Below are 26,284 nucleotides of genomic sequence, written 5' to 3' on the forward strand. Positions count from 1 at the left end.
TCTTTACTATCACTTTTTATCAATTTAACACATCCTTGCTGAATAAAAGTATTGATTTTATAAAAAAAAAAGAAAGAAAAAAAATTACTGACCCCAAATGACTGACCAGTAGTGTATATTGTTATTACAAAATATAAAAAAAAAATAGCTTCTTTTTTCCCTTTTTTTTTTCTTTTTTTTCTTTTTATTCATCAAAGTTTCCTAAAAAAGTATCACATGTTCTGAAAAAAATATTAAGCAGCAGAACTGTTTCCAACTTTGATAATGAATCATCATATTAGAATAATTTCTAAAGGATCATGTGATAATGATCCTAAAAATTCAGCTTTGCATCACAGAAATAAATGATAATTTAAAGTATAATAAATTCAAAAACTGATGAAAATATGAAAGCAAGTTAGATTCTGAATGATAATGAAGTGATTAATCATGGTTTTTACTGGTTAACATTTAATCATGTTTTATTAGGGCTAACAAAGATAACCTTACCTTAACCCAACCTCGCTTTAAAACCTCACATAAAACCCATAAAACAAAACGAGAGATAAAAGCACATATCTGATTCATGAACGAACTCAAATAAAACAGATTAAACAGCTATCTACTTAAAAAATCTGAAATTTGAAACTGAAAACTGAACGTTTTTCTGGACATTGTGTTTAGTAACTGTAAATGTGAAGGTGGGGTTAAAAACATTCCAGATGGAATTTCAAACAGCCATCTATGTTTCTCCTGTTCCAACTTTAATATCTTTCTGTACAATCAAATTTATTATTTCATATTTTAAGGTATTATTTAACCATAAACTCTCTTGAGTCATCAGCTTATCTTGATAAAGATCTACTTTAGCCGACACATTGTTATTTATGATTTTATAGGCCTAGATTATGTTTGCACAATGAACTTTCTCATCAAAGTAAAGATCACAGTTCTACTCTTCGCAAAAACAAAAACAAAAACTGTATTTTTGGTGTATTTTGCTTTAGCTTTCAGTAATGAACAAGCCAGATACAGCTGGTATATGAAGCACAAATTCATTTAAAAATAAATAGTGATGAAAAACTAAAATTGTAGATTTTAGTTGATAATTTATAATAGTGGATCATTTTCATCAATTGCTGAGTACGATATCATGTTTTGTGTCAATTGCTTCATACTATTTGTGAAGGGTGTGATGTTGCTTTAATAATAATAATATGGCCATTTAATAATAAATATGATCATTTTAGCAGAAGATGTGTTATGCAACATCACGTGAGACTCCTTCCTGGAACCATCCCACCTGCATTCAAGTACGATGTTGGTCAAAGGGCAAAGCAATAGAGCGTCTTCAATAAAACCACACATGGGGAAAACAACAGTGTCAGTGTCGGTGGCAAGTGCTGTCATGATGTTTGCTCGCTGCTGGCTCCTGCTTTTGGCCATGGCCTCTGTGGCCTGCTCTCAGACCGTGGAGGAAAGCGCAAGGGAATTCTTGAAGAAATTCGATGAGGAGGCAACCAATCTCATGTACCAGTATTCCCTTGCATCCTGGGCCTACAACACAGATATCTCCCAGGAAAATGCAGATAAAGAGGTCAGTATGAGAGGTAAATATCTTGTTTTTGGAAAAAACATTAAGTGGTGACTGGATATGGATGGTCTCTTCAATTCTCTCTTTAGGCTGAAGCATATGCAATCTGGAGCGAGTTCTACAGTAAGATGTCTGAGGAGTCCAGTGCCTACCCCAGTGATCAAATCTCTGATCCACTGATTAAATTTCAGCTCCAGAAGCTCCAAGATAAAGGATCAGGGGCGCTTTCACCGGACAAGGCTAGTGAAGTAAGTATGATATTGATGTTTTACAATAATGTCACTCACCAAGACTTTGAAATTGTCTTTCAAACTACACAGTAAAGTTTTACTTCTGTGGAAATATGGCAAACCTGATGAAACTAATATGAATGCCGTGTGCTTCACAGCTGAGAAACATCATGTCAGAGATGAGTACTATTTACAACACAGCAATTGTGTGCAAAATTGACGATCCCACTGACTGTCAGACTTTGGAGCCAGGTAATGTTAGCCGTACATGCAGCATTATCCTAATGATAAAGCCAAATCTCAGGATCATAAACCTTGTTTCCACATTTACAATAATAAAAGAGTCTCTGTGTAAGGTTCCTATGACCTGTTTCATTCATAAATGTATAAAAAGACAAAGGGAACTGTGAGTTTCTATTCTCAGGTTCATTGTTAAAATTTATGAGAAAATGGATGTTTATTTGAAAAAGAGGATGTGAAATCTGAAATATAAGGTGAAGTAAAGGTAAAATTGGCCAGAAACATTCAGTGTTGCATTCCTTTACGATTCAATAAAAACATAAATTCATTCATTAAAAAAATTGGGGTCAGTAAGAAAGAAAGGTTTTCATAGTTTTCCATAAAAATATTAAGGAGCACACGTTTTCAGTATTGATAATAATAAAAATGTTCCTTGAGCAGTAAATCAGCAACTTCTGAATAATCATGTGACACTAAAGACTAAAGTAATGGCTGCTGATCTTTACAATATTACTATTTTTTTTCGAACCCAAAAATTTATGAACCCCACATTTTTGAACGGTAGTCTATGTTCTTAAATTTGAAAGACTTATGACATTTTACTGGACCAAACTACTGTTTTTTAGATCTCACTGCTAGCAATGTGAAGTTCCCAGGGAACACATACAGTAAAGGCATTAGCCACATGTACTGTAAATGTCCATCTGTGTTTAAATCAGCGAGCCAGTTTCCCTGACTTCAGTTTCATTCACTAGGCCTAGAGAGTATCATGGCAAACAGCAGGAACTATGACGAGCGTCTACATGTGTGGGAGGGATGGAGAGTGGCCGCAGGGATGAAGATGAGACCCCTTTATGAGAAATATGTGGACCTGAAGAATGAAGCTGCCAAACTCAACAGTATGAGCTCTGTTCTTGACTTTATGACACAGGCTTTTAAATAACCTGATATTACCTGATAATAAATGATATTATGCCTTTGCTTTTACTGCTTTGATTTTATGGACAACTGATGTGGCGGTTGATAAATATTTTTGTTGTCATTTTATTTAAGATTATGAAGACCATGGAGATTACTGGAGGGGGGATTATGAAACCATCGATGAACCCGAATACAGTTACTCCCGAGACCAAGTTATGGAAGACGCCAGGCGCATTTACCAGGAGGTTGGTGAAAACAAATCACAGACTTTTGAAAATAAAGGTTCCAAAAGGTGCTGAAGATTTTTGGTTTCCCAAAGAACGTTTCCATTCTTTTCCAAGAACTTTTGGTGAAAAGGTTCCATGGATGTTAAATGTTCTTCATGGAAACATCAATTGCAATAAAGAACCTTCACATTTAACAGTTTTTCTTGGGTTTTAATTCAGAAAACTCAATGTTATTATGATGTTCCAGATCTTACCTTTGTACAAAGAGCTTCATGCTTATGTGAGAGCAAAACTGCAAGATTTGTATCCTGGTCACATCACCTCAGACGCTTGCCTGCCAGCACACCTGCTTGGTAATATATGGAACATAACCTTTTGGACATTTGCATTGACTACATTTACAAGAATAAATATATGCTATTAGGATATAATCTTATTTAAGATCAAATGGTGACATTTGATAACTATTCAAAATTTAGGTGATATGTGGGGAAGGTTTTGGACCAACTTGTATCCTCTCATGATCCCGTATCCAGAAAGGCCTGATATCGATGTGAGCTCTGAAATGGTTGCCCAGGTAAGACATGTGACCATTTTCACTTCTATTCTTTAACTTTTTGGTCTAAGCTAAGTGCCTTTTATCTCCAAGGTTTGATCTTTTATCTTCATTTATGTTTAAAGTCCAGGCTAAAGGTCTGTTAACATTGTATTTGATTACATGTAATCTATGCTGTTAATCATTTTGTTCTTTAGCTGGAGTTGTAAATAGTCATGCTCTTTTTTAATTTCCTAATTATTTGATACCATTTCAGGGCTGGGATGAAATCCGGCTGTTTAAAGAGGCAGAACAATTCTTTATGTCTGTAAACATGTCTGCAATGTTCGACAACTTCTGGACAAACTCAATGTTTATTAAGCCTGAAGGAAGAGACGTGGTGTGCCACCCTACCGCATGGGACATGGGAAACAGGGAGGACTTCAGGTGGGGTGATATTGTTGTGTTACATTCGGTCAAAATGCTTGGTAATGATTAACAAGTAGATAACAACTGATTTCTGTTTAATTATTTAAAATAATATTTCCTTTTGATGCTTTTCTGAAAATAACTCATTGTTTGTAATGATTACAAAAATACAAAAAAAAATCACAAAAATATAATATTGTGAAATATTAGTAACATTGAAAATAGCAGTGTTTCAGGATTCTGAAACAAAGCAGTTAGAATAGCAATTATTCATTTTAGCTGCTGTTCTCATTCAGTGCAAGAATAAGCAAACTTATTTAGAGCAACACTGTTATTATTTTTGACAGAATCAAAATGTGCACTAAAGTGAACATGGATGATTTCTTAACGGTTCACCACGAGATGGGTCATAACCAGTACCAAATGGCTTACCGTAACCACTCATATCTGCTGAGAGACGGTGCTAATGAAGGCTTCCATGAGGCTGTGGGAGAGATCATGTCCCTGTCTGCTGCCACTCCTTCTCACCTGCAGTCTCTGGGGCTTCTACCTCCTGACTTCAAACAGGACTATGGTAAAGTGTAAATGCAATACCTGCCTGACTTCATCCGAATAACCAGAAACTGAATTCAGCATACAAACATTCTTAACCAAAACCTAAAAACATTAATATTATTCTTCGTATTTACAGAGACGGATATTAACTTCCTTCTGAAGCAGGCCCTCACCATCGTGGCCACTCTGCCTTTCACCTACATGCTGGAGGAATGGAGGTGGCAAGTCTTCAAAGAGACCATCCCCAAAGATGAGTGGATGCTCCGCTGGTGGCAAATGAAGTGAGTGACAGAAGACAGATTAAAAATAATCAGAATCTAAACATTATGAACTCTTACTCAGTTGAACTTCGACTCTGTGGCTCATCACAAGATTTTGTTACCACAGGAGAGAACTAGTTGGAGTGGCTGAGGCTGTGCCCAGAGATGAGTCTTACTGTGACCCACCTGCCCTTTTCCATGTGTCTGGGGATTATTCTTTCATCAGGTAATGTCACCTGTAGAACTGATAAAGCCAGGTGCCGTAGCTTGGGTTTGTGGTGCCCCGGTGCAGGCTGTATCAGTGGGCCCTGTTTGAAATTATTTTATTTATTTATTTGTGCTATTTACACAATGTTTACACTGCATTGTCTTCAGTGTAAAATAAATACACAGTAAAACCAATTTTTATTCAGACACCTTCAACATTTTCACATCAAAATTTATTTGCTATAGTTTAGGAAATGGTAATAAAATATGACAAGAACTGATGAGTTAAAGTGTGAGTCAGAACAAATTCATCTTGATAATGTCAGATAACTTTGATAGAAAGGTATGTAATGGATTACAATCAACCATAACTTCAGACAACTGTTAATATGACAATATTTACACAACTATTAATACTTTGTTGACCATTTACTGTGGTGTAAAAAATACATAAGCAAAACATGGTCATGTGAAAGTGTCTGAATAATTTTTGGTCCCATTTATTTATTTATTTTTCAATTTCACTAGTAGTCCATTGTATGAAGAATTTTTGGGCATAATATGTCACCGTTCGCTTTATTTTACTGTAATAACGTACATAAATGAATTATAGTGTCCTGCACCAAGTACAAAAATATATAAAAAAATTATATCTTGTGTCTGAATAATTGTTGGTTTGACTGTGCATCAACACAGCACCGCACAACATGCACCGAACCCAGCACGCGAGTAACCAGCTAATCAGTCGAGCATTTCCACGTCTCGTGTTTGAATGCTTTAAATTCACTTAAAAACACGTGAAAATTATACGCTTTCTTAACACCATGCAGCAGTGGCCTGTCATCTGTCCTGATCGTCTTTTTTGGCTGGCCTCAGCCAGACAGCTGAGATCGCCTGGGGGCCCCCCCTCAAATGTGAGCCCCGTATAATCGTCACCACCTTTCAACCCACTAGCGACGGCCCTGGATAAAGCATTGTGTTTAACACGGCCATTTCAGAATTCACTATTCTTAAAACCTTAATATTGATTTGTTAACAAAATAATTTGAACAGCACTACTCAATCTGCAGACTTACTGTAACTGCATCTTGCATTCAGCAATGTTCTCACATTGTAATTTTTTTTGTAAAATGCAGTATTTGATGTATTTGTTTCCCTTGAACAGATGAAATTTTTAACACTCAGATGTTATTCAATCCATACGGGAACTATTTCCTCTCTCTCGTACTCTATCCTGCTCTGTGTTCACAAAATGCAAATCCTCTGTCTCTCTCACACATACACATTAATTACAAAGGATTCATTACATTTGGTTATCTGGTATATGAATAATTTATTGAGCAAGCATCTCAATAAATTAGAATGTGAAACTTGTGTATTAAACAAATTCAATGCACACTGACGTAGTTAAAATCTTTGATTATTTTAATTGTGATGATTTTGGCTTACATTTAACAAAACCCCACCAATTCTCAATAAATTGGAATATGATGACATGTCAATCAGCTAATCAACTCAAAACACCTGCAAATGTTTCCTGAGCCTTCAAAATGGTCTCTCAGTTTGGTTCACTATGCTCCACAATTATGGGGAAGACTGCTGATCTAAGCCACAAATATTCATTGTCAAAGAAGCTGGCTGTATCCTGAGTGCTGTATCCAAGCATGTTAACAGAAAGTTGAGTGGAAGGAAAAAGTGTGGAAGAAAAAGCACTTTTTGAAGATGCTGATTTCATTTTCCAGCAGGATTTGGCACCTGCCCACACTGCCAAAAGCACCAAAAGTTGGTTAAATGACCATGGTGCTGGTGTGCTTGACTGGCCAGCAAACTCACCAGACCTGAACCCCATAGAGAATCTGTCAAGAGTAAAATAAGAAACAAGAAACCAAACAATGCAGATGAGCTGAAGGCCACTGTCAAAGAAACCTGGGCTTCCATTCCACCTCAGCAGTGCCACAAACTGATCACCTCCATGCCTCGCTGAACTGAGGCAGTAATTAAAGCAAAAGGAGCCCCTACCAAGTATTGAGTACATGTACAGTAAATGAACATACTTTCCAGAAGGCCAGCAATTCAGTAAAAATGTTTTTTTATTTTATTTTATTTTTTTATTGGTCTTATGAAGTAGTCTAATTTGTTGAGATATAGAATTGGTGGGTTTTTGTTAAATGTGAGCCAAAATCATCACAATTAAAATAACCAAAGACTTAAACTACTTCAGTCTGCATGCACTGAATTGATTTAATACACAAGTTTCCCAATTTGAGTTGAATTACTGAAATAAATGAACTTTCTAATTTATTGAGATGCACCTGTAGAAATGTAGGCTATACATTTACCAAATGATTTACCTTTGATGTGACTTTAAATGCAGACCTTAAGCCAAAAACTAATCACAAAAAACATATTATTTTTAAAAAATTTAACGCTGCAAGAAATAATTTCATATGGGCTAATATGAATAGCCATGTCTTGTTTCTCTAATAGGTACTTTACCAGAACCATATATCAGTTCCAGTTTCAAGAGGCCCTATGTGAGGCAGCCGGACACACCGGTCCTCTTTACAAATGTGACATTACAAATTCAACAAAAGCTGGTAACAAACTCAGGTATGCAGAATGATGTATGTTCTATTAATAACTCCTATATTCTTTAATTTTAGGAAAAACATAACTGCTATAAACAAATATTTTGTTCCGCAGGCATATGCTTGAGTTAGGCAGATCCATGTCTTGGACTCGTGCTCTGGAAGATGTTGCAGGAACCACAAGGATGGACTCTCAGCCATTGCTACATTACTTCAGCACTCTCATGGACTGGCTAAAGGAGCAGAACCAGAAGAACAACAGAGTGCCTGGCTGGGATGTCAATATTAACCCAGGTCAGTATTTCATTTGAACATAAACATTAAATTTCTTTAAATTCTCATAATAAATTCAGTAAATTCGGTAAAATATAATCATATTTTTAAATATATCAATATAATTCATCCACCAGTGCAAGTACTGAAAAGACCACATAATATATATTGAAAAAAAGAACAAATAATAATAAAAAAGTAATAATAATCAGGTGTATTTACTTATTCAAAGCATCCTCTGTAAAGAAAGATGATTCAAACGCATTCAAAGTCAGAATAAGCCTCAAATCTGCCATGGGAGATGATGCAGTAAGCCTCTTTTAATTTTAATTTTATATTTAACAATGATTTACAGATAGAAATGAAATTTGCTTTTGCTAATTACTGTCGTTTTTAATCTCCAGTACACTTGGAATACAAATGAAATGTATCTCTTTAAGTCCACTATGGCCTTTGCCATGCGCCAGTATTACTTGGAAGAAAAGGGAATAGAAATGAATTTCAAGTAAGAATTATCACTTCTTATTCTTCACTAATTGCACATTTCAGAGTGTGATTGAATCATTGTGAAATTGTGACATTGCACAATATATATATATATATATATATATATATATATATTTGCTCACAGGCCAGAGAACATCAACACATACAGTGAAACGGCCAGAATCTCCTTTTATTTCATTGTGATGGATCCAACCAAAGCAGACGCAGTCATTCCCAAAGCAGATGTAGAGGCAGCTATCTGGTATTTCTTGAAACCATTCCATATACTATATATTTAAATATAATTTATAGCTATATAATATTTTTTTAACTAATTATAGAGTGTATGAATATTGAGTGCCATGACATTTCTCTTCACAGGCTGTCCAGAGAACGCATCAATGGTGCATTTTTACTCAGTGACGAAACACTGGAATTTGTTGGGCTGCAGGCAACATTAGCTCCACCCAAAGAGGAGAAAATCACAGTTTGGCTGGTGGTATTTGGAGTCGTAATGGGTGTAACTGTGTTTGGAGGAATCTACCTCGTTACAACAGGGATATTAAACAGGAAGAAGTAAGTACTGCAGGTGAAACACTTCAAGGAGACAATGATTGAAAGAAACTTAGAGCCAGTTCAGTGACGATGAAGATTATGTCAATCTTGGTTACATTTAACGTTGACATGTTTGGTAGAACTGCATCATCATAACAGCTATGCATTGTGGACAATGATTAAACATTTTATGATCCAACAATGGTACAATGCAATAAGCACTTTATTTTAAGCATGGAAGTTAGAAATGTTACACATTATAAAAATTTATCTTTATAGACATAGTCAAAAATGGGCTTCAAAAAACAAAATAATAACAATTAACATGAATTAAATCCATACAAGGTTATAACAAAACTTAATTGCTTACTTTTTTTTCAGGAAAGCTAAGAAGGCTAATAAGACCGTGAACCCATATGAGAATACAGATGATGGAGAAGTGAACAAAGCCTTTGAGGATGACATTGAACAAACAGGATTATAAAGAAATAGGTGCTTTCAAAAATTACATAAGTAAGCGTGATAAAAAAAAAAAAAAAACATCTTCACCATTGCCTGCTTTTGGAAACGTTTTGTTTTCCAATAGAAAAAAAAAATTCTGCAAATGATTATTTAAATGCTTGATGTTAAAAAAGATACATGAACACATTATAATGTAATAAATTATAAATTCACTTTAACCAATGGAATAGCCCAAATTTCTATTAGCTTATACAGGCAAATTTATATAGAGGTCATTATTATAAACAAACTGATCAAGTACTCATTATGTATTTTAAAAATACTATAAACATTCTGAATAAAATCCTTTATTTAATAAGAGATTTTAATAAACAGTGGGTTCTGTGGACTTACTTTCACTCTAAGACAAAGCAACTGGTGGATGTTTGGCCTCTTTTCATTTTCACTACATCATCATTTATAGTGTGAATGAACCATCCCCTGTGGAGCATTGACTCAAAATTCCGTTGACCGTTAGGATTTTCAGACATGTAGAAAATAAAGGATGCTTTTTCTGGGTCTTTTGCAGAACTTTTTAAATTATGTGTGTCATTAGTCTGAAATAAACATGAAAAAGTTGGTTTGCTGTTGAACTTGAACTGGAGTTCACAGATTAATGAAAACTTACTTTAACTGTTAATATCTTTTCCTCTCCTTGGCTGGTGCAGCAGAGGAAGTTGTCTGTGCCTGTGAAGTTCAGCGCAACAGCATAATCCGGTTTTATGTCGCTGTTTTCAATGTGACTGATGGTAATTTTTGCTGAAAAGAGGTGAAATTTGTGGAAAATCTCATTTTAAAATAAGAGAAAATAAATAGCACTGTCACAAAGTAATAATAAAAATATGGTTTTCATTATTTGATGCAAACCTGACATGGTTTTTTCCAAACATATCTTGTTGTGTTTTGATGCAACATAGTTGTGTCCTTTGAATGACTTCAAGAACAAATCTTTTTGTACTTCAATTGCTCTGAAAATTTGTGAAGAAACTGAAAAAAGGCAACAGAACATAACAACCAGAACTTAATTTTCTTATGAAAGAACTGGAAATTTCAACATTAGATACTTCAAAATGAATAATAACGGTGAAGAATAAATAATTCTTACTATAGGCAATATCAGTTGTCTTGGGCATGACCTGGCTTTCATTAGGCTGCCATTCCCAGTTGCAGAGAGGGTTGTCGGCATCAGAGTCTTCATCAACTATCACATTCAAGCTCATGTTTGCCGGCCAATGAAGCACATTGTCATCAATGAAACAGTCGTCCTCAGTGTCCTTCTCATTCTGCTCTGGTTGTGGATGCGAGAGTTTCTGAAGTGCAACTAACTCACTATCATCAATCGACAGGCTGAATTTCAACATCTTCTTATTGCATTTGGTGGCCTCTGATCGACCCTCTTCTGTTTTTTCAGTGCTCAGATGATGTACAGTCTACAAGAGAAGATCAATTGCAATGTGGTCATGTTTCATTGAGTTTCCTGACTAGGCAGAAAGGTTGCAGTAAACATTTCAATTTCATTTCTCTTTCCCGTAACATTTATACAGGTTAAAAGAACAGAGAAGTGAAAAAGCGTATTAAGTAAACGTGAACTAGGAATTTAGAAAATGCCATCTGGAGTTTATCTCACTTACTGAAAATTAATATAGACATTGATCAATTGCTATTTAGTGTAAAATGATTTTGCTAAATATGTATTTATATTTACATCAGCTACAAAATAAAAAAAGGCTACTTACCTCTGCTTCCATGTTAATTTCAGTGCTGATAAAAAGGATGTGAGAGCCCTGCTTCTTAAACCCTGCTTTTTCAATGTCAAAGCCATCATGCGGTAGGAAGAGGAAGTTATGAGACATATTACACTAATGCGTGAGGTTTGGACGGAAATGTTGATGGTGTGTTGGTGGGGTAAACACAAACGCATAATTCCAGGGGTTGGACAAAACTGTCTCTTTGCATAATTACCAAAAGCAAACGTTCACTTATTAAGCCTATGCCATGTCAAAGGCATGATGTAATAACACATAACCAGTTTTTTAAAGTGTGAACTTAAAAAAACAGAGTGGTTTATGGCAGAAAAGGTCACAGTTTGGGTGTTGGTAATGAGACTAGTGTTAAAGGTTGGGATCTTCCTACCACAGGGGGAACACAATTCAGAAATGAATAATTTGTGGTAAAAATAAAGAGTGCTTGCTTATAACCAGTTTAGTGACAAAGATGATGCAGTTCTTGCCAACAGCACGTTTGATATTGGAATTGCATCACAGGTCGCTTTAGGACACTGAAAAATTCAATATAAATCTTTAATAAAAACGGCTGAATTAAGCTATTTCCTTCATATTATTAGTCTTTTTTTGTCAATGTAATCAGTTACGCAGGATTCTTATGATTATATGTAATTAATCACACCTATCATTAACTATAAGTCATAAATATGTTTACACACTAAATCAAATAATAATTAGTATAAAATTATTTTAATTCACATGTTCAATCACATTCTTTAAGGAAGTGTAAAGAAGCTGATTTACATTATTTGAAATGACAGTGGAGATCAAAATTAGAGAACAACCTATAACTTCCTAAATTTTAAGGTCATTGCTAAGTATTTTTAGTTATCCTAAGAGGAGTAAAAGTGCAGTTTTAAGCATATTTCATGAGTTGAATATATTCTGAAGCACAGTATAAAAAACTAAAATGAGATATTTGTAAAAAAGGATAAATTTTTTTTTTATACTTTTAAGTTATTAGGTTCAATCTGGCACCTTGTGCTCATTTCCTCAATTATCTGGCAACCCCTGTTTAACTGGGAGCCTAACATTCCAGTTTACACTGACTTTGCAAAACAGCAATTTTAAAGTGATTTAAACCCTCAGACAGCAGCTTGTCCAGATGAAGTTTAATAGCAGCCATAGAAAGAAAAATCGGTTGCTCCAAAATCTGTGATTTCTAGAATATTGCATGTTTACAATGTCACTATCTCATTCAAGTCCCTCCAAAAGGCTGGTTGTCCATGAAAGACAAATGCACGAGAAAACAGGACAATGTGGAGAATCTCAATGGGGAATCGGTTCAACACAACTGCTTGCCAGTTCAGCACTGAACAGGGTAAGGATCTGTCTCGGACAGTCTCACAAACAGTGATTTGACATTTAAGAGAATGTGGCCTGAAAGTACACTTTGCAGTAAATAAACCTCTCATCAGCAGAAATAATCAAAAGACTAGATTAGAGGAGCATGTTGTGTGGACAGAGGAAAACTGTTCCAAAGTTCACTTCAGTGATGAAAGCAAGTTTAATTTATTTGGGCCCAAAAGGGAAACATTAAGTTAATAGTCAAACTTGGGAAAGACTGAACCCAAAGTGAGTAAAGAAGTCAGTAAAAGGTAGCAATTGTCATGGTTTGGGGATGTTTTCTTCAGCAGGAGTTGGGCCTCTTAAGGGGCTGTCTCTCCGGAGGAAACTTTTTCATAGTTCCTGAAACCATTGGTGGAAGTATCCTTTTTTTTCGGTGTGTTTGCACTGCAGGAACTAGGAATGGTTTTAGTTCCATGAAATCCATTTGGGGGGACTAAAATATCCAACTAAATTAGCCCATATTCAGATTAGGATCTAAAACAGTTCACTCAGAGCTATCAGTGATGTAAGAATAATCATAGGCAGAAATCCTGGTTGGGCCGCCCAGGTCATGTCATTTTTTTCAAACAAAGCTTCATTACATAATGTCTCGAAATGCCTCGAAACTCAGATAGTTTACCACTAGGGAGTGTTGATCTCAAAGTGAACCCATGAGCCACTTCTGGTTGCCCTTAACCATGTGACATGAAATCCCAATAAACTTTACTATAAAAAATTAAGAATGTTGTGGTTAAACAAAAGATGACTTCCCTTTAACACATCGGTATATAGTTTAAAAAATGTGTAAAAACATTCAGTAATTTTAACCTTCAAATCACATCATACCTTAAAATTAACAAAATGAGCTTACAATAGAATTAAATCCACCTCCTTCTCCTGACTGAGAACACTACTCTTGAATGTATTCATTAAATAATTAATTTAATTCATTGTGTGTTAAGGGTTTGATTATACTATAATAACACAAGCACTAATATGTGTTTATTATATATTTAAAAAATTATTCTGCAAAAAACATTTCCATTTGTTATATAAGTTTGGTCTGAGATCTTGATGCTTTTACAACATTTCACCAGCTCAAACATCAAACCATTTTTCGAAGCAATTGGTGCAATCGATTCAATGCTTCAAAAAGCTTTGTTTCTCACATCCCAATTCAAAACCACACTGTGTTGAAAATAATGTTTTATTCTTTAAATAAGTGTGTAGGTTAAACAACACAAATGGGGCAAAAATGTGTTTTAAGTTTAGAAACATTTGAGTCTCCCCCTCCCTTGCCTCATAGTGATTTGGTCCAAATGCCTACTTTCCTCTTTTACATCACCTACACACACACACACACACACACACACACACAGTCGGGTGAGAGAGAACAAAGTCAATAGAACAAAGTCTATAGTCTGACAGTAAGTAAGGCTGTCAAGGCTATTTTATTCAGTTAAACATCAAATGAAGTTATTATTTTCTCTTTAATAAAGATGATGCCAATATTTTTCAATGAGTCTCAATGTTAACAATAATAACCTTAGTTGATTGATGGAAAGGGTTGGCAGGTTTTCCTAACAAATCCTGTCCAATTGCTACTTGAATCTAGCCCCAAACTAGCTCAAAGTAACCACGAGGGGGTCCCCCGGTAAAAATCGTGTAAAAATAAACTCGCGGACATGAAAGATAAAGTGATAAAGTAGCCAAATTCCCAGTGGTGTAATGTAACAAAGTAAAAATACTTTGTTACAGTACTTAGGTATTTTTTGGGAGTATCTGAACTTTACTTGAGTTTTTATATTTCAGCCAACTTTTACTCCACTACATAAAGCAAAAGGAGGCCATATTATGTATTGAGTACATGTATAATAAAAATGAACATACTTTCCAGAAGGCCAACAATTCACTAAAAATGTTGTATTTTTTATTGGTCTTAGGAAGTATTCTAATTTGTTGAGATTGGTGGGTTTTTGATAAATGTGAGCTAAAATCATCACAATTTTAAAGAACCAAAGACATAAACTATGTATTGAAAGTAAAAGTACTTTTAAGATTTAAAAAAATACCTTTTGAACTTAAGTATAATAAATATCACATACAGTACTTTTACTCAAGTTATATTCTAAATGGTGACTTCAACTTCGAACAAAATAATTTTCTGGTAAGAAATCGATATCTGTCAGATCTGTACTTTTTTCTTGAGTATGACTATCAGGTACTTTATACACCACTGCCAATTCCATGGCAAAACCTCAGACTTGGCAACATTGTAGGCTTGTACAGACACGAAGGGGACACAGACACGAGCGCTGTCGAGGCAGAAGTTTCCCTGCTGCACTAATAGCAGTAAGGCTCTGTGTATACAGGTTTTTCTCAATAAATTACAATGTCGAGGAAAAGTTAATTTATTTCAGTAATTCAACTCAAATTGTGAAACTCATGTATTAAATGAATCAATGCACACAGACTTATGCTGGGTACACACCAAAAGATTTTTTACATCTTATAAGATTTTCAAAAAGTGATAGACCACAAACATGAGGATTAAAAAAAATCCTAGGTTTAACCATTTTTTTCCTATAGTGTGTGGTGTGCCATGATGTGACAAAGACAGCACACAACACACAAACAGATTGTCTCGACTGTGGACACAGGAAATCTCGCAAAATATCGCGAGACTTCAGAATAAGCATTGCGGACGATATTCAGGAAGAAATTGCAATGATAGTTTTTGGAATGATTTTCACAGAAAATTCACTGTAAAAAAAAAGAAGAAAAGGGCTTGGGTGAAGTCGTGGAGATGGCGGGGACATGGTCTGTACAAGTTAAAGAGTGAGCTAGAGGTGATCAATGATCACAAAATAGGCACACATATGTTTTTATTTGTTTTTATTATTGTTGTTCTCAGGTCTCTCTTGGAAAAGAGATATGGAAGCTTTTGCCTAAGTTCTGCCAGGAAGACTCAATCATTTCGTTACCAATTACCTTCATCATTATCCAATCACGTCCTTATACTCCTGTATAAAAGATCGTACTTACACATGTTTGAGTTCGCAGATGCCGACGCGACAACAACCTCCACCCTCCCCACCACCACCAGGATGGTCCTGTCCTTACCTTCCAGGGGGGTCGGCTGCGCCCCTGCCTTCGTCTTCAGGCAGGAAATGCAGATTTGCTACCCTCGGATTACGAACCTTGGACGGGGCCTTCCGGAAAAGAAATTTATAATTGTGCTTGCTGAGCTGTCAATAAATGTATGCTTCGTACATCATTTTATCTCCTGAGTCTTTCTGGTAGAACTTATTCTCTTTGAAATTGCATTATTAAATCAAATTTAAATAATTGTTATCAGATCATACATTAGTCTTTAAGAACGTGATCATCTCGCTTTCTGATTGGATATTGTTTCGTTTCACGTGATAATCTCAAGAGTGTGCGCACGTTTGTCCTCGAGGTTCCCCCCACACATCAGGATATCTGATCATAAATATTAAACATGTTGAATATTTACTATTCGCGATCGGGGCGGCTCCAACGTTCTTCTGATCAGGTTTGGACAATCTTAACACACCTCACACCAAGGGAAAATCTGATAAAATAATCTGTTGAACCATCAAGATAATCGGGACATAGCTAGGGTTGTCGGAAGGGCGGAAATCGGCCCAAAATCAGCCCGATTATCTTTTGGTGTGTACCCAGCATTAAGTAGCCTAAGTCTTTGGTTCTTTTAATTGTGATGATTTTGACTCACATTTGTGACCAATCACGGAAAGTAGGGACACAAGTCGGTTTGAGTAATTCTCAGATTCTGAAAGTGTAGTCTCCAAGCTTTCCAATGATGTGTAACACATGGAAATCTGATAATATTTGGAGAAGTTGTGGCCATTTGAAGGTATGCACTCAAAAAAGCTCAAAAAGCTAATTGTGTAGCATTAGGACTTTTTGAACAGGATTCTGTGATAACCGATGAGCTAGCTAATAACAATAGGTAGATATGGGAAGGTCTAAACATGGACTAAACATGAGATAACGTGTATGTGTTCTTAGAATGAACACAAAACGACAAACTTTGATGTTTATGGAAACTCACCCCATAAGAAACAGAAATGTATTCTTGCAGATCTCGATGCCTCCAATGAAATAAGTAGTTCGGGCACACTTAATCTTTGTCGGGGTCTTCTTTGTGGATGTAACCATCTCTGAAGTTTGGTGCATCTGTTTGCCTCTAAATGTTACGGATTTTCCCCATTTCTCTGTCTTTATCCCCATCAAATGTTACTATCGATATAGCCTCTGATCTCTGAAAATCACCAATTTTGAAAAAAAAAAGCTTCTTTCTCATTTTGCCCGAAAGTTGTGCTGCCGACTTGTGTCACTGGTTTCCGTGACGGGTCACATTTAACAAAAACCCACCAATTCACGATCTCAACAAATTAGGATATGATGACATGCCAATCAGCTAATCAACTCAAAATACCTGCAAAGGTTTCCTGAGCCTTCAAAATGGTCTCTGACAATCATTGACACCCTTCACAAGGAGAAAAAATTCAGTGCCAATAAGCTGGCTGTTCACAGAGTGCTGTATCCAAGCATGTTAACAGAAAGTTGAGTGGAAGGACAAAGTGTGGAAGAAAAAGATGCACAACCAACCGAGAGAAATGCAGCTTTATGAGGATTATCAAGTAATCTGGATTCAAGAATTTCAGAGAACTTCACAAGGAATGGACTGAGGCTGGGGTCAAGGCATCAAGAGCCACGACACACAGATGTGTCAGGGAATTTGGCTACAGTTGTCATATTCCTCTTGTTAAGCCATTCTAGGCTTAACTGGGCTAAGGAGAAGAAGAAATTGACTGTTGCCATTGGTATTTTTCAGATGATAGCAAGTTTTGTATTTAATTTGGAAACCAAGGTCCTATAGTCTGGAGGAAGGGTGGAGAATCTCATAGCCCAAGTTGCTTGAAGTCCAGTGTTAATTTACGCAGTCTGTGAGGATTTGGGGTGCAAAGTCATCTGCTGATGTTGGTCCATTGTGTTTTTTGAAAATCACAGTCACTGCACCCGTTTACCAAGAAATCTTGGAGCACTTCATGCATCCTTCTGCTGACCAGCTTTTTGAAGATGCAGACTTCATTTCCCAGCAGGTTTTGGCACCTGCCCACACTGCCAAAAGCACCAAAAGTTGGTTAAATGACCATGGTGTTGGTGTGCTTGACTGGCCAGCAAATTAACAGACCTGAACCCCATAGAGAATCTATGGGGTATTGTCAAGAGGAAAATGAGAAACAAGAGACTGAACAATGCAGATGAGCTGAAGGCTGTCAAAGAAACCTGGGCTTCCATACCACCTCAGCAGTGCCACAAACTGATCACCTCCATGCCTCGCTGAACTGAGGCAGTAATTAAAGCAAAAAGAGCCCCTACCAAGTATTGAGTACATGTACATTAAATGAACATACTTTCCAGAAGGCCAGCAATTCACTAAATGTTTTTTATTGGTTTTATAAAGTATTCTTATTTGTTGAGATTGGTGGGTTTTTGTTAAATGTGAGCAAAATCATCACAATTAAAATAACCAAATACTTAAACTACTTCAGTCTATATGCACTGAATTTATTTAATACATGAGTTTTACAATTTTAGTTTAATAATTAGTACGAAAAGTACAATTTTATCTGTGTTATTTGTATCCCCTTCAAAAATCACTCTTATATATAATATATACTTGTCTATATACACGTCGCTGCTGCTGGGGCAATTGCAACCAGAAATACGATGGAGGAATTGGTTCTCTAGAAACGACCCTGCTGGCTAGTTCCTAGAACTAAACAGTATGGAAACCCCTTTATAAATCTACAAAGCAGAGTAAATGCAAATGTTTCTACCTCCTTCAGCAACATGCGTTACCTTGCCTGCAAGCATCTCCCATTCAGTCCGCAATTTTCATGCAAGACAATGCTCCTGTCAAACTTCAAGACTGGTAAAGCAGTTTATTGAAGCTAAAAACATTGAAATAATAAAACAAATTTATGTCTAAGAAAACCAGAGGTGTTTTGCAGGGTTTGTCCTGGATTTAAATTTATTTTGTCAGCCGCCAAAACAACATTTTTGTCCCAATGCCTTTTTGAATGTGATTTATGAGTGAAGCTGCGCTTGTGATAGTGCTAAAACTGAGGGCGAGTAGAGAGTCCCTCAGCGCGCTCACTCCCTGTCTTCAAACTAAGCGCTGTATTTCCTCCCTCAGACATACCTAAAAACAGACGTGATCGTTAAAGGTCGGAAAATGTGGTTCATTCAGAGAATTACCGTTGGGTGTGAGATGCGCTCAAAATAAGCCACCTTATCTTCTCTGGCAATCGTTCCGCACACGCAGTTGCATAAACCACACTTTCAGTAAACATAAAAATCCTATGCGGTGATGCAGTGTTCCGTGTTGTCACAAATATTTTGCGATGTCCTACGAGCCGGAAATAACACACAAAGCGTCCCTGTGTGTACTGACACCTTTGAGCTGATTTCTTTTATAATTTGTCAAAACAAGTGATCTGTCCAGCACTGAACTCATCATACATCACTTTCTGAAACGGTTAAATGACATATAAGTGTGTTTAGCCCATTTAGCAAGAGTGGTTTGTAAGATTTAGAATTCACAGACAGATACTTTATTAGGCTACCTATAAATTCATTTAGTTTAGAGGTGAAACGAGACCAAAGCACAAAAGCTGTTGTTTTCTAGCTGCTAATTTGATTAAATCGCATATGGTAGAAAATTAGTTTATTAAATACGTTTTAATGTTACTTTATGTAATGCTACTCTGTAATATTTATATGATTATATACCAAAATAATTACCAGGACTAATAAAGAAGGATATTATCTTACAAAGCTAAAAAGGCATGTGGAAAAATTAGCATTTTTGCAAAAAGGGCATGAAAGGATGAAAGGATGAGAGTTAGTTTGGAAGAGGTTGTAAAACAGAATAATTCTCAGCCACCGTCTCAAAGAAAATGATGGGCTAAAAAAAAAAAGTATTATGAGTGTAAACAATGACCAGCTCTTCATCCAATTAACTACTTTGATGGTGATATTTACATATAAATTACACTTTGTTTTATTATGTCTTGACAGTGATTTTTTTTTTCATGAATAGGATAAGCAAGAATCACTGTTACTTTGCATTTGTTTAACATCTATTGTCAGTAATTTGCTTGCAGATCACTTGGTTAGAGATCTTCTTGCTGTGTGTGTGGATGACTGTCAGCCACCACCGAAAACCATTTTTGACCCAGGGAAAACCCTGTAGCTAGTGATGTCCTTAGGCCGCAGATGTGCTGAAGTCATTATAAGAAGGGCTGTACTAGGGGTGCTCCAATCAGGATTTTTGAGGCCGATCACATAAAGCAGTATCTGCCAATCTGATCACTGATACTGATCTTTTTAAAGTCTTCTTTTTATCATGTAGAATTATTCATAGTGATGATCCAATCAAGATTTTTAGACATTTAATCAGAGCCTGAATATAATTTTTCCAAACAAATTCCTCTCTTAGGTGACTCTTGTGAGAGGATTTATTTATTTATTTTCATTTTAGGGGTGGAGGGGGCCATTTTTCAAAAATATATTTTTATCTCATCTAAATGTAAATGCAAGCCTGATTTTGTGAGCTGTATGTGAGGTTCACACATACTCTGTTTGCAGTGTGTATGTAGTCCATGTGTGGTACAGAAGCAGCAAGGGCTGTGCTTTCATTCATTTATCCATTATTTTGTTTTTAAATCCAAACATTTGTCAGAAAAAGTTATTAGAACATTGAATCTTTATGAAGATGTTTATTGCAGCATAGCAGTGACAAAGTACATGTAGTACCTCGGGTTCAACAAGAATGAACCACAAATACCCTAAGCGCAAAATTTTTTTACACTTAGAGTTTACTACCCTTAATGTAAGTTTTCCCTCTCCTTACAGCTGAGCTCTGTATGTTAATTAAGTTCTGACACCACTTTTTCTGAGGTGGTTCTCAGTGTCCCTGTTCCCATTCTACAAATGGTCACCTTTTGCTCAGGATGTGCTCATCCCAAATGGTCTACAAACAACATAACTTTTGACTTCTTGAGTTCTATAATAATTAAGCCATATTGGGAAATGAGCATGATCAAACATTGTGGAGTGGAAGCTGGGTCGGGACAGACTATAGATTCTTACACATTGTTACTTAAAATACTTTTTTCAACATTATGATTCTTTTTTTAACGTAAGTCGTGGCCACAAGAAATGGATGTCGTTCCCTCAACATAACATCTTGAGGCCACGACATAAGGATGTCATTACCTCGTCAAAATTATCTCATGGCCACAACATAATATGACGTTCCCACAAGTTATATGATGTTCCCATGAATTAATATTTCGTGGCCATAACAAAACTGTCTGAAGTGAACCGACCATGTCCTCTCACAGGCACCATATGATTCATTAACATAAGCACGGGAAAAATACGCACCACATATGCGCTGCAAACAGATGTGAACCAGGCATTATTATGTGTGTGCACCAACCCGATCTCATGGCAATTCGTACATATTTTACAAGGTGGCTTATTCGTAAGAATTCATACGACCACACTCGTACAATTTCATACGATTTTTGCCAAATTGTACGTATTTTACGAGTTGCACAATTCGTATGAATTTGTATGAATGACCTACACCTAACCCCTCCCCTAAACCTAAATGTTAGATAAATCGTATAAAATTGTACAAGTGAGGTCGTACAAATTCGTACGAATAAACCACCTCGTAAAATACGTAGGAATTGGTCGTGAAATAGCGTTGGTGTGCACTGCAAGTGTGCATGAGCGCACACTCTTCAGGAAGATTATCGGTCGATTGTGTTCGGAAGCCGATCAATCGGAGCACCCCTAGCCTGTACACTTCCCTCTAATTTTTTGATTGCTGTAACCTTCAGAAATTTTTGTTGTAAACCTTATTCGTGCTACAGTCATTGCTGTTCTCTAGTTTTGATCACTGTATTTTCCACAAAATAAAGCATTTTTGTTGGCGTCTCGTTATTTTGTAAAACTCTGTTCCATGATATAGCAACAACTAAAATTCATTCGAAAAATTATTCAATTGAACAATGAAGATTACATTATTTCTGAAGCATTCATTTAAAAAAAAATTTTCATTAATTTTTCTCTAATCTCCACTGTATACGGAATCAAACTGTAGCTCTGTGTTATCCATGTTGCAGTTCAAGAATAAATATACAACATGATAAGATACAATATACATTTATTGTCAGAAAAAGTCTGAAAATTGAAAAGTCAGACAAGACTTCACTTATTTAGCTCTAATACAGCTTGGTCTAATTCAGTCATATCTTGAAAGGCAATTGTATATATAAGCGCAATTACAATCTCTTCAAAACAATATCACTATAATTTCCTAACTTTGAATAAAAGCATCTGTTAATAAGTCACAGAAGAAACATCATGAAAGTTTAACCATAACCACAGTGAACTGTGTTGCAGGATAAATCTGAAACAATTACTGAAGCACTGTATTTGATTCATAACTTTTGTTGTTGCGATAGAAGATATACAGAAGAACATAATTCATAAACACGTTAATACGGTAAATAATACATTTATGCAGCAAAATCAAGTTGTTAATAGTTTTTATCTTATACTTACAAATGTAAATAAAAGCTGATATAAATACAGGAATTACATGCATTTTGTTAAAAAAAGATTTAAACGTTTTTGGTAAATTATAATATTTCAGCACAAAAAGTAACTATGGGCAGTTAGCAATAAAAATAAATATGAATTACAAGTGTTGGTTGACAAACATCAGTTTAAAAGTAGCTGAATGAAAAAAAAAATTGGCATTAAAACACAACATTCTTTGGAAGAAGACGACAAACTTAACAATTAAACTAATCCAAAATGTGGAAACTTTAATGAATACTTCTAAACAGTCTACGGCACATTCTTTAAACAAACTAATCCAACCAATTTGCTTCTTTCCAAGATGCCAGTCCAACGAATTTACAGACATTTTTAATGAAGCACTAGGCTTCAGTAGGGATGGCCATGTCAGCTTGAATCAGTAAGATCATCAGTAAGATGTCACATTCAAGTGTGATATGCAAAACTGATACTTAATATAGTTTATAATAGTTTGTAATCATTCACAGACTCTTCTAAATTCTGTGATGTCCATATCAAGACCTTAAATTCTAACATGACCCATTCTCACTCAGAATTATAAATGAGAAGGCACTGTCTTGTTTACTGTCAAACTGATCTTCTTTATGCATGTCCACTTCTCTATTATCTACCCTTTGTGTGTAGATAAACCATCCTCTGTAAAGAGCCGACTCAAAACGCCGGAGATTGTCTCGCCCACAAGACATGTAAAATACAAGGGACCATTTTTCTCGGTCATCAGGACAGATTCTTTTCAGGTCCTTTTTATTATGGTTCTGCAAACAAACAAAACAAGTCTAGTTTCAGCTAAAATTAACATCTCACCCATAAGAATACAGTAATACAGAATAAAAATGTAATTTAGGTGCAGAGATGCATAAAAAATAACAAAAAACAAATAAATAAAATAAAATAGGAATAAACGTACCATGACTGTCAAAATCTTCTTATCTTCACCTTGCTTGGTAGAACAGCAGAAGAAGTTTTCTGTGCCACTGAAGTTCAGTACAACAGGAACTCCTTCACAGTCCGTGGTGATAGTATAGTAGTAGAGGTTGATTTTTGCTGAAACAAAACGTATTGCAAAATATATTTCACAATACACTTAAATCAAATCAAAAACAAAAAATGATAGTTCAGTTATGTAGTTGACTTCTAAATAAAAGTATAATTGAAACATTTAAACATTTAAATTTAATTTGATTGCAAAAAGTATTTACAAAATGATTTTACTATGTAATTAATATTTACATATATATAAACTTTATTGTATAGTATTGATTCATTTTATATTTATTACCAACCTGACATGGTGTCTTTCAAAAACATTTGCTGATCATCTGGGGTGACATACTTTTCCATCAAGAAACTCTTAATGAACAAATTATTTTGCTCTCTAATCCGCATCAAAATCCTTGAAGAATCTGACAAAAAAAGGTTTTATGGACATCAGTTATAACATTTAAGAACTTGAATTGTATTGTCAACGAATGCAACATTTGTTTCTTACTAAAGGTAATCTCAGCTTTAGTAGGAAGGATAACAACTTCATTAAATTGGCAACTGATCCCTCCACAGCTGTTGCAAGAGCTGTCCGGATCACAGCCCCGACCAACGACCACACTGAAGCTGGTCTCAGCCATGGTCACAAGCAGAAGATTGTCTTTACTGAAACAGTCATCTTCAATGTACTTGTCTTCCCGCTCTGGCGGTGGTTGAACTCCAGTGGCTTCCAGGTGTTCCTCTCTTACCATCATCATGCTGAATTTCATGACTGTCGGTTCCTTTTTACATACATTGATTTCCTCAGATTCACATTCTTCGGTTTTCCTTTGGGGCGAATGATGTATGGTCTAAGAAAGGAGATTTAAGATCGCAGCACAGTTCAGGTAAATCAAATGAGCTCAGTAATTAATAAAAAATAAACCATGATGATGTAATCTCTGGAATTTAATGTTTTAAACACCCAGGCACATGTCCATGTGATTAGTCAAAGTTTCCTGACTAGGCAAAAAAGCCCCTGTGAAAACTTCAGTTTCACTTCTCTCTGACATCTCAGTGAACTGAGTAAGTGCATAAAGGAGTCACATTAGTGTGTATCAATAAATACAAAGCTCACAAGTAAGGGGGGTCCTTCAACCAGCAGCTCGGCAAACGCCTGTGGAGTCAAATCCGCCACATCTGTGTTGTTTATCATTATAACCTTATCTCCCTTGCTGAAAAAAATCAGATATAGATGGATGAACAGACAGCCAGATGGTTACACAGTTGATGATAGATAGATAGATAGATAGATAGATAGATAGATAGATAGATAGATAGATAGATAGATAGATAGATAGATAGATAGATAGATAGATAGATAGATAGATAGATAGATAGATAGATAGAGTCTCACCTTGCAAATTTTCCTTTGTTATAGTTAAAAAAGCCATTCACTTTATACGAGTGTTTCCCTTCATGTTCATTGTGGAGCAACATAACACCACCACTCACAAGATTTCCCTAGAAGACATCACACATAAAATGTTTTCCACTGGATACATTTATCAGTTACACAGTTGTTGATCTACATTGGCATACAACAAAACACTGCATACCTCAGCTGCCATGGTGATCTCAGTGTCGATTATGTCGAGGATGTGTGTCGAGGATGTGTGTGTCCAACTGTAAAACACTGCCTTTTTAAAGCCAGTAGACCTGATGATGCAGCTGGAAGAGGAAGCTACATTTGATTTCACTAAACCGGTGTCAGCTTTGGTTGGAAAAGAAGAAGTATAGAGTTGTAGGGGAAGGACATAAAAGTGTAATCACAAAAATTGCAAAAGATATTAAAACATTTCAGCAAATAATTCTAAACTGATAGCTCTCTTTCAGATTATCTGTGCCACACAATGTGACCACACTGCACATGCTGCTCATTGCAAACCATTGTCTGCAAACTGGGCCACAAAGCTGACCGACTGATGTCAGAAACTCTTTATGGTTGGTGAACTCTTTTAATGCATACCTAATTTAAGGGACATATGGTTTGATTTAAAAGAACCAAACTTTCAGAAATCAAACCAGCTGACAATGACCTCAGTTATTTTTGGTGTTCACAATATAACAGACTCAGAAGTGAACCTGGTTCTCTTTGGTCCTCTTTAGCATGGAAGTGATCTCAGACTCTTTGTTGTACACATCACAAATTCATACGAACCTTCTGTGTAGCATTGGAATCCAATGATTGGATTGACCAACTGGAGAATGTGAAAGACAAAGTGGACAGGGAAGGGTGTGAGGAAGACCTGGCATGACATTTGTAGAGCTTTAACAATGTATTTCCATCAAATTTAAAATGAAAAGGAAATATTATGTATAAAGTTAATTCAGCTTCCTTTTTCCCTCAGATAAGATTAAGGGTATTAAAATGTTTCTTTGCTCCTGGCAGGTATGCATTAAAACATATGTTTAATGCACAGTCAGTTTAATCACCGTTCCACAAAAAAAAAAAAAAAAAAAAAAAGGTACAAAAGCTGTCACTGGGGTAGAACCTTTTTAAAAGTACATTTTAAAGGTACTAAGATGTACATTTTAGGTACTAAGATCTACACTTAAGGTACTAATGTAACAAAATATAGGTCAAATATATGTCAAAATATATTAGCCTTAAGGTTAGAGCTATTACTAGTTTCAGAAGCACCCTTAGTGATCAAATTCTAGAACCAGACCTGCCTAACTGTCATAAAAAAACCTACAGTAGCTGTCTAATATAAACTGGGGGCGAATCTTAATTTAACTTCTGGAAATTTTATTTATGTGCTTGATTTATGAGACTGGCATATCTGATCTAAATGTGTAAATATAAAGCATTCTGTTTACTTTTTACTTTTCT

At 35.7% G+C, this 26,284-nt stretch overlaps 3 protein-coding genes across 3 annotated transcripts; 1 reads left to right on the plus strand and 2 right to left on the minus strand.

Annotated features, from left to right (window-relative positions):
- Positions 1-1,340: 1,340 nt before the first annotated feature.
- ace2 (angiotensin I converting enzyme 2) lies at positions 1,341-9,759 on the plus strand. The gene is made up of 18 exons (XM_052569882.1): positions 1,341-1,576; positions 1,663-1,821; positions 1,962-2,055; positions 2,799-2,942; positions 3,097-3,209; positions 3,439-3,544; positions 3,671-3,768; positions 4,004-4,173; positions 4,503-4,729; positions 4,847-4,991; positions 5,098-5,196; positions 7,665-7,787; positions 7,881-8,059; positions 8,271-8,347; positions 8,443-8,543; positions 8,670-8,786; positions 8,906-9,100; positions 9,461-9,759. The coding sequence occupies exons 1-18, from the start codon at positions 1,346-1,348 to the stop codon at positions 9,561-9,563; spliced, it is 2,481 nt and encodes an 826-aa protein (XP_052425842.1). The 5' UTR covers positions 1,341-1,345; the 3' UTR covers positions 9,564-9,759.
- Positions 9,760-9,872: 113 nt separating this feature from the next.
- On the minus strand, positions 9,873-11,870 carry si:ch73-226l13.2 (uncharacterized protein LOC100150092 homolog). The gene is made up of 5 exons (XM_052569883.1): positions 11,317-11,870; positions 10,686-11,010; positions 10,448-10,567; positions 10,209-10,339; positions 9,873-10,137 (listed from the first exon to the last, which is right to left on the minus strand). The coding sequence occupies exons 1-5, from the start codon at positions 11,431-11,433 to the stop codon at positions 9,937-9,939; spliced, it is 894 nt and encodes a 297-aa protein (XP_052425843.1). The 5' UTR covers positions 11,434-11,870; the 3' UTR covers positions 9,873-9,936.
- Positions 11,871-21,977: 10,107 nt separating this feature from the next.
- On the minus strand, positions 21,978-25,104 carry il1fma (interleukin-1 family member A). The gene is made up of 7 exons (XM_052569407.1): positions 25,008-25,104; positions 24,806-24,912; positions 24,527-24,623; positions 23,918-24,260; positions 23,712-23,831; positions 23,336-23,472; positions 21,978-23,183 (listed from the first exon to the last, which is right to left on the minus strand). The coding sequence occupies exons 1-7, from the start codon at positions 25,017-25,019 to the stop codon at positions 22,938-22,940; spliced, it is 1,062 nt and encodes a 353-aa protein (XP_052425367.1). The 5' UTR covers positions 25,020-25,104; the 3' UTR covers positions 21,978-22,937.
- Between the last annotated feature and the right edge of the window lie 1,180 nt (positions 25,105-26,284).

Source organism: Carassius gibelio, chromosome B11, assembly GCF_023724105.1.
Source record: "Carassius gibelio isolate Cgi1373 ecotype wild population from Czech Republic chromosome B11, carGib1.2-hapl.c, whole genome shotgun sequence".
Lineage (NCBI taxonomy): Eukaryota > Metazoa > Chordata > Actinopteri > Cypriniformes > Cyprinidae > Carassius > Carassius gibelio.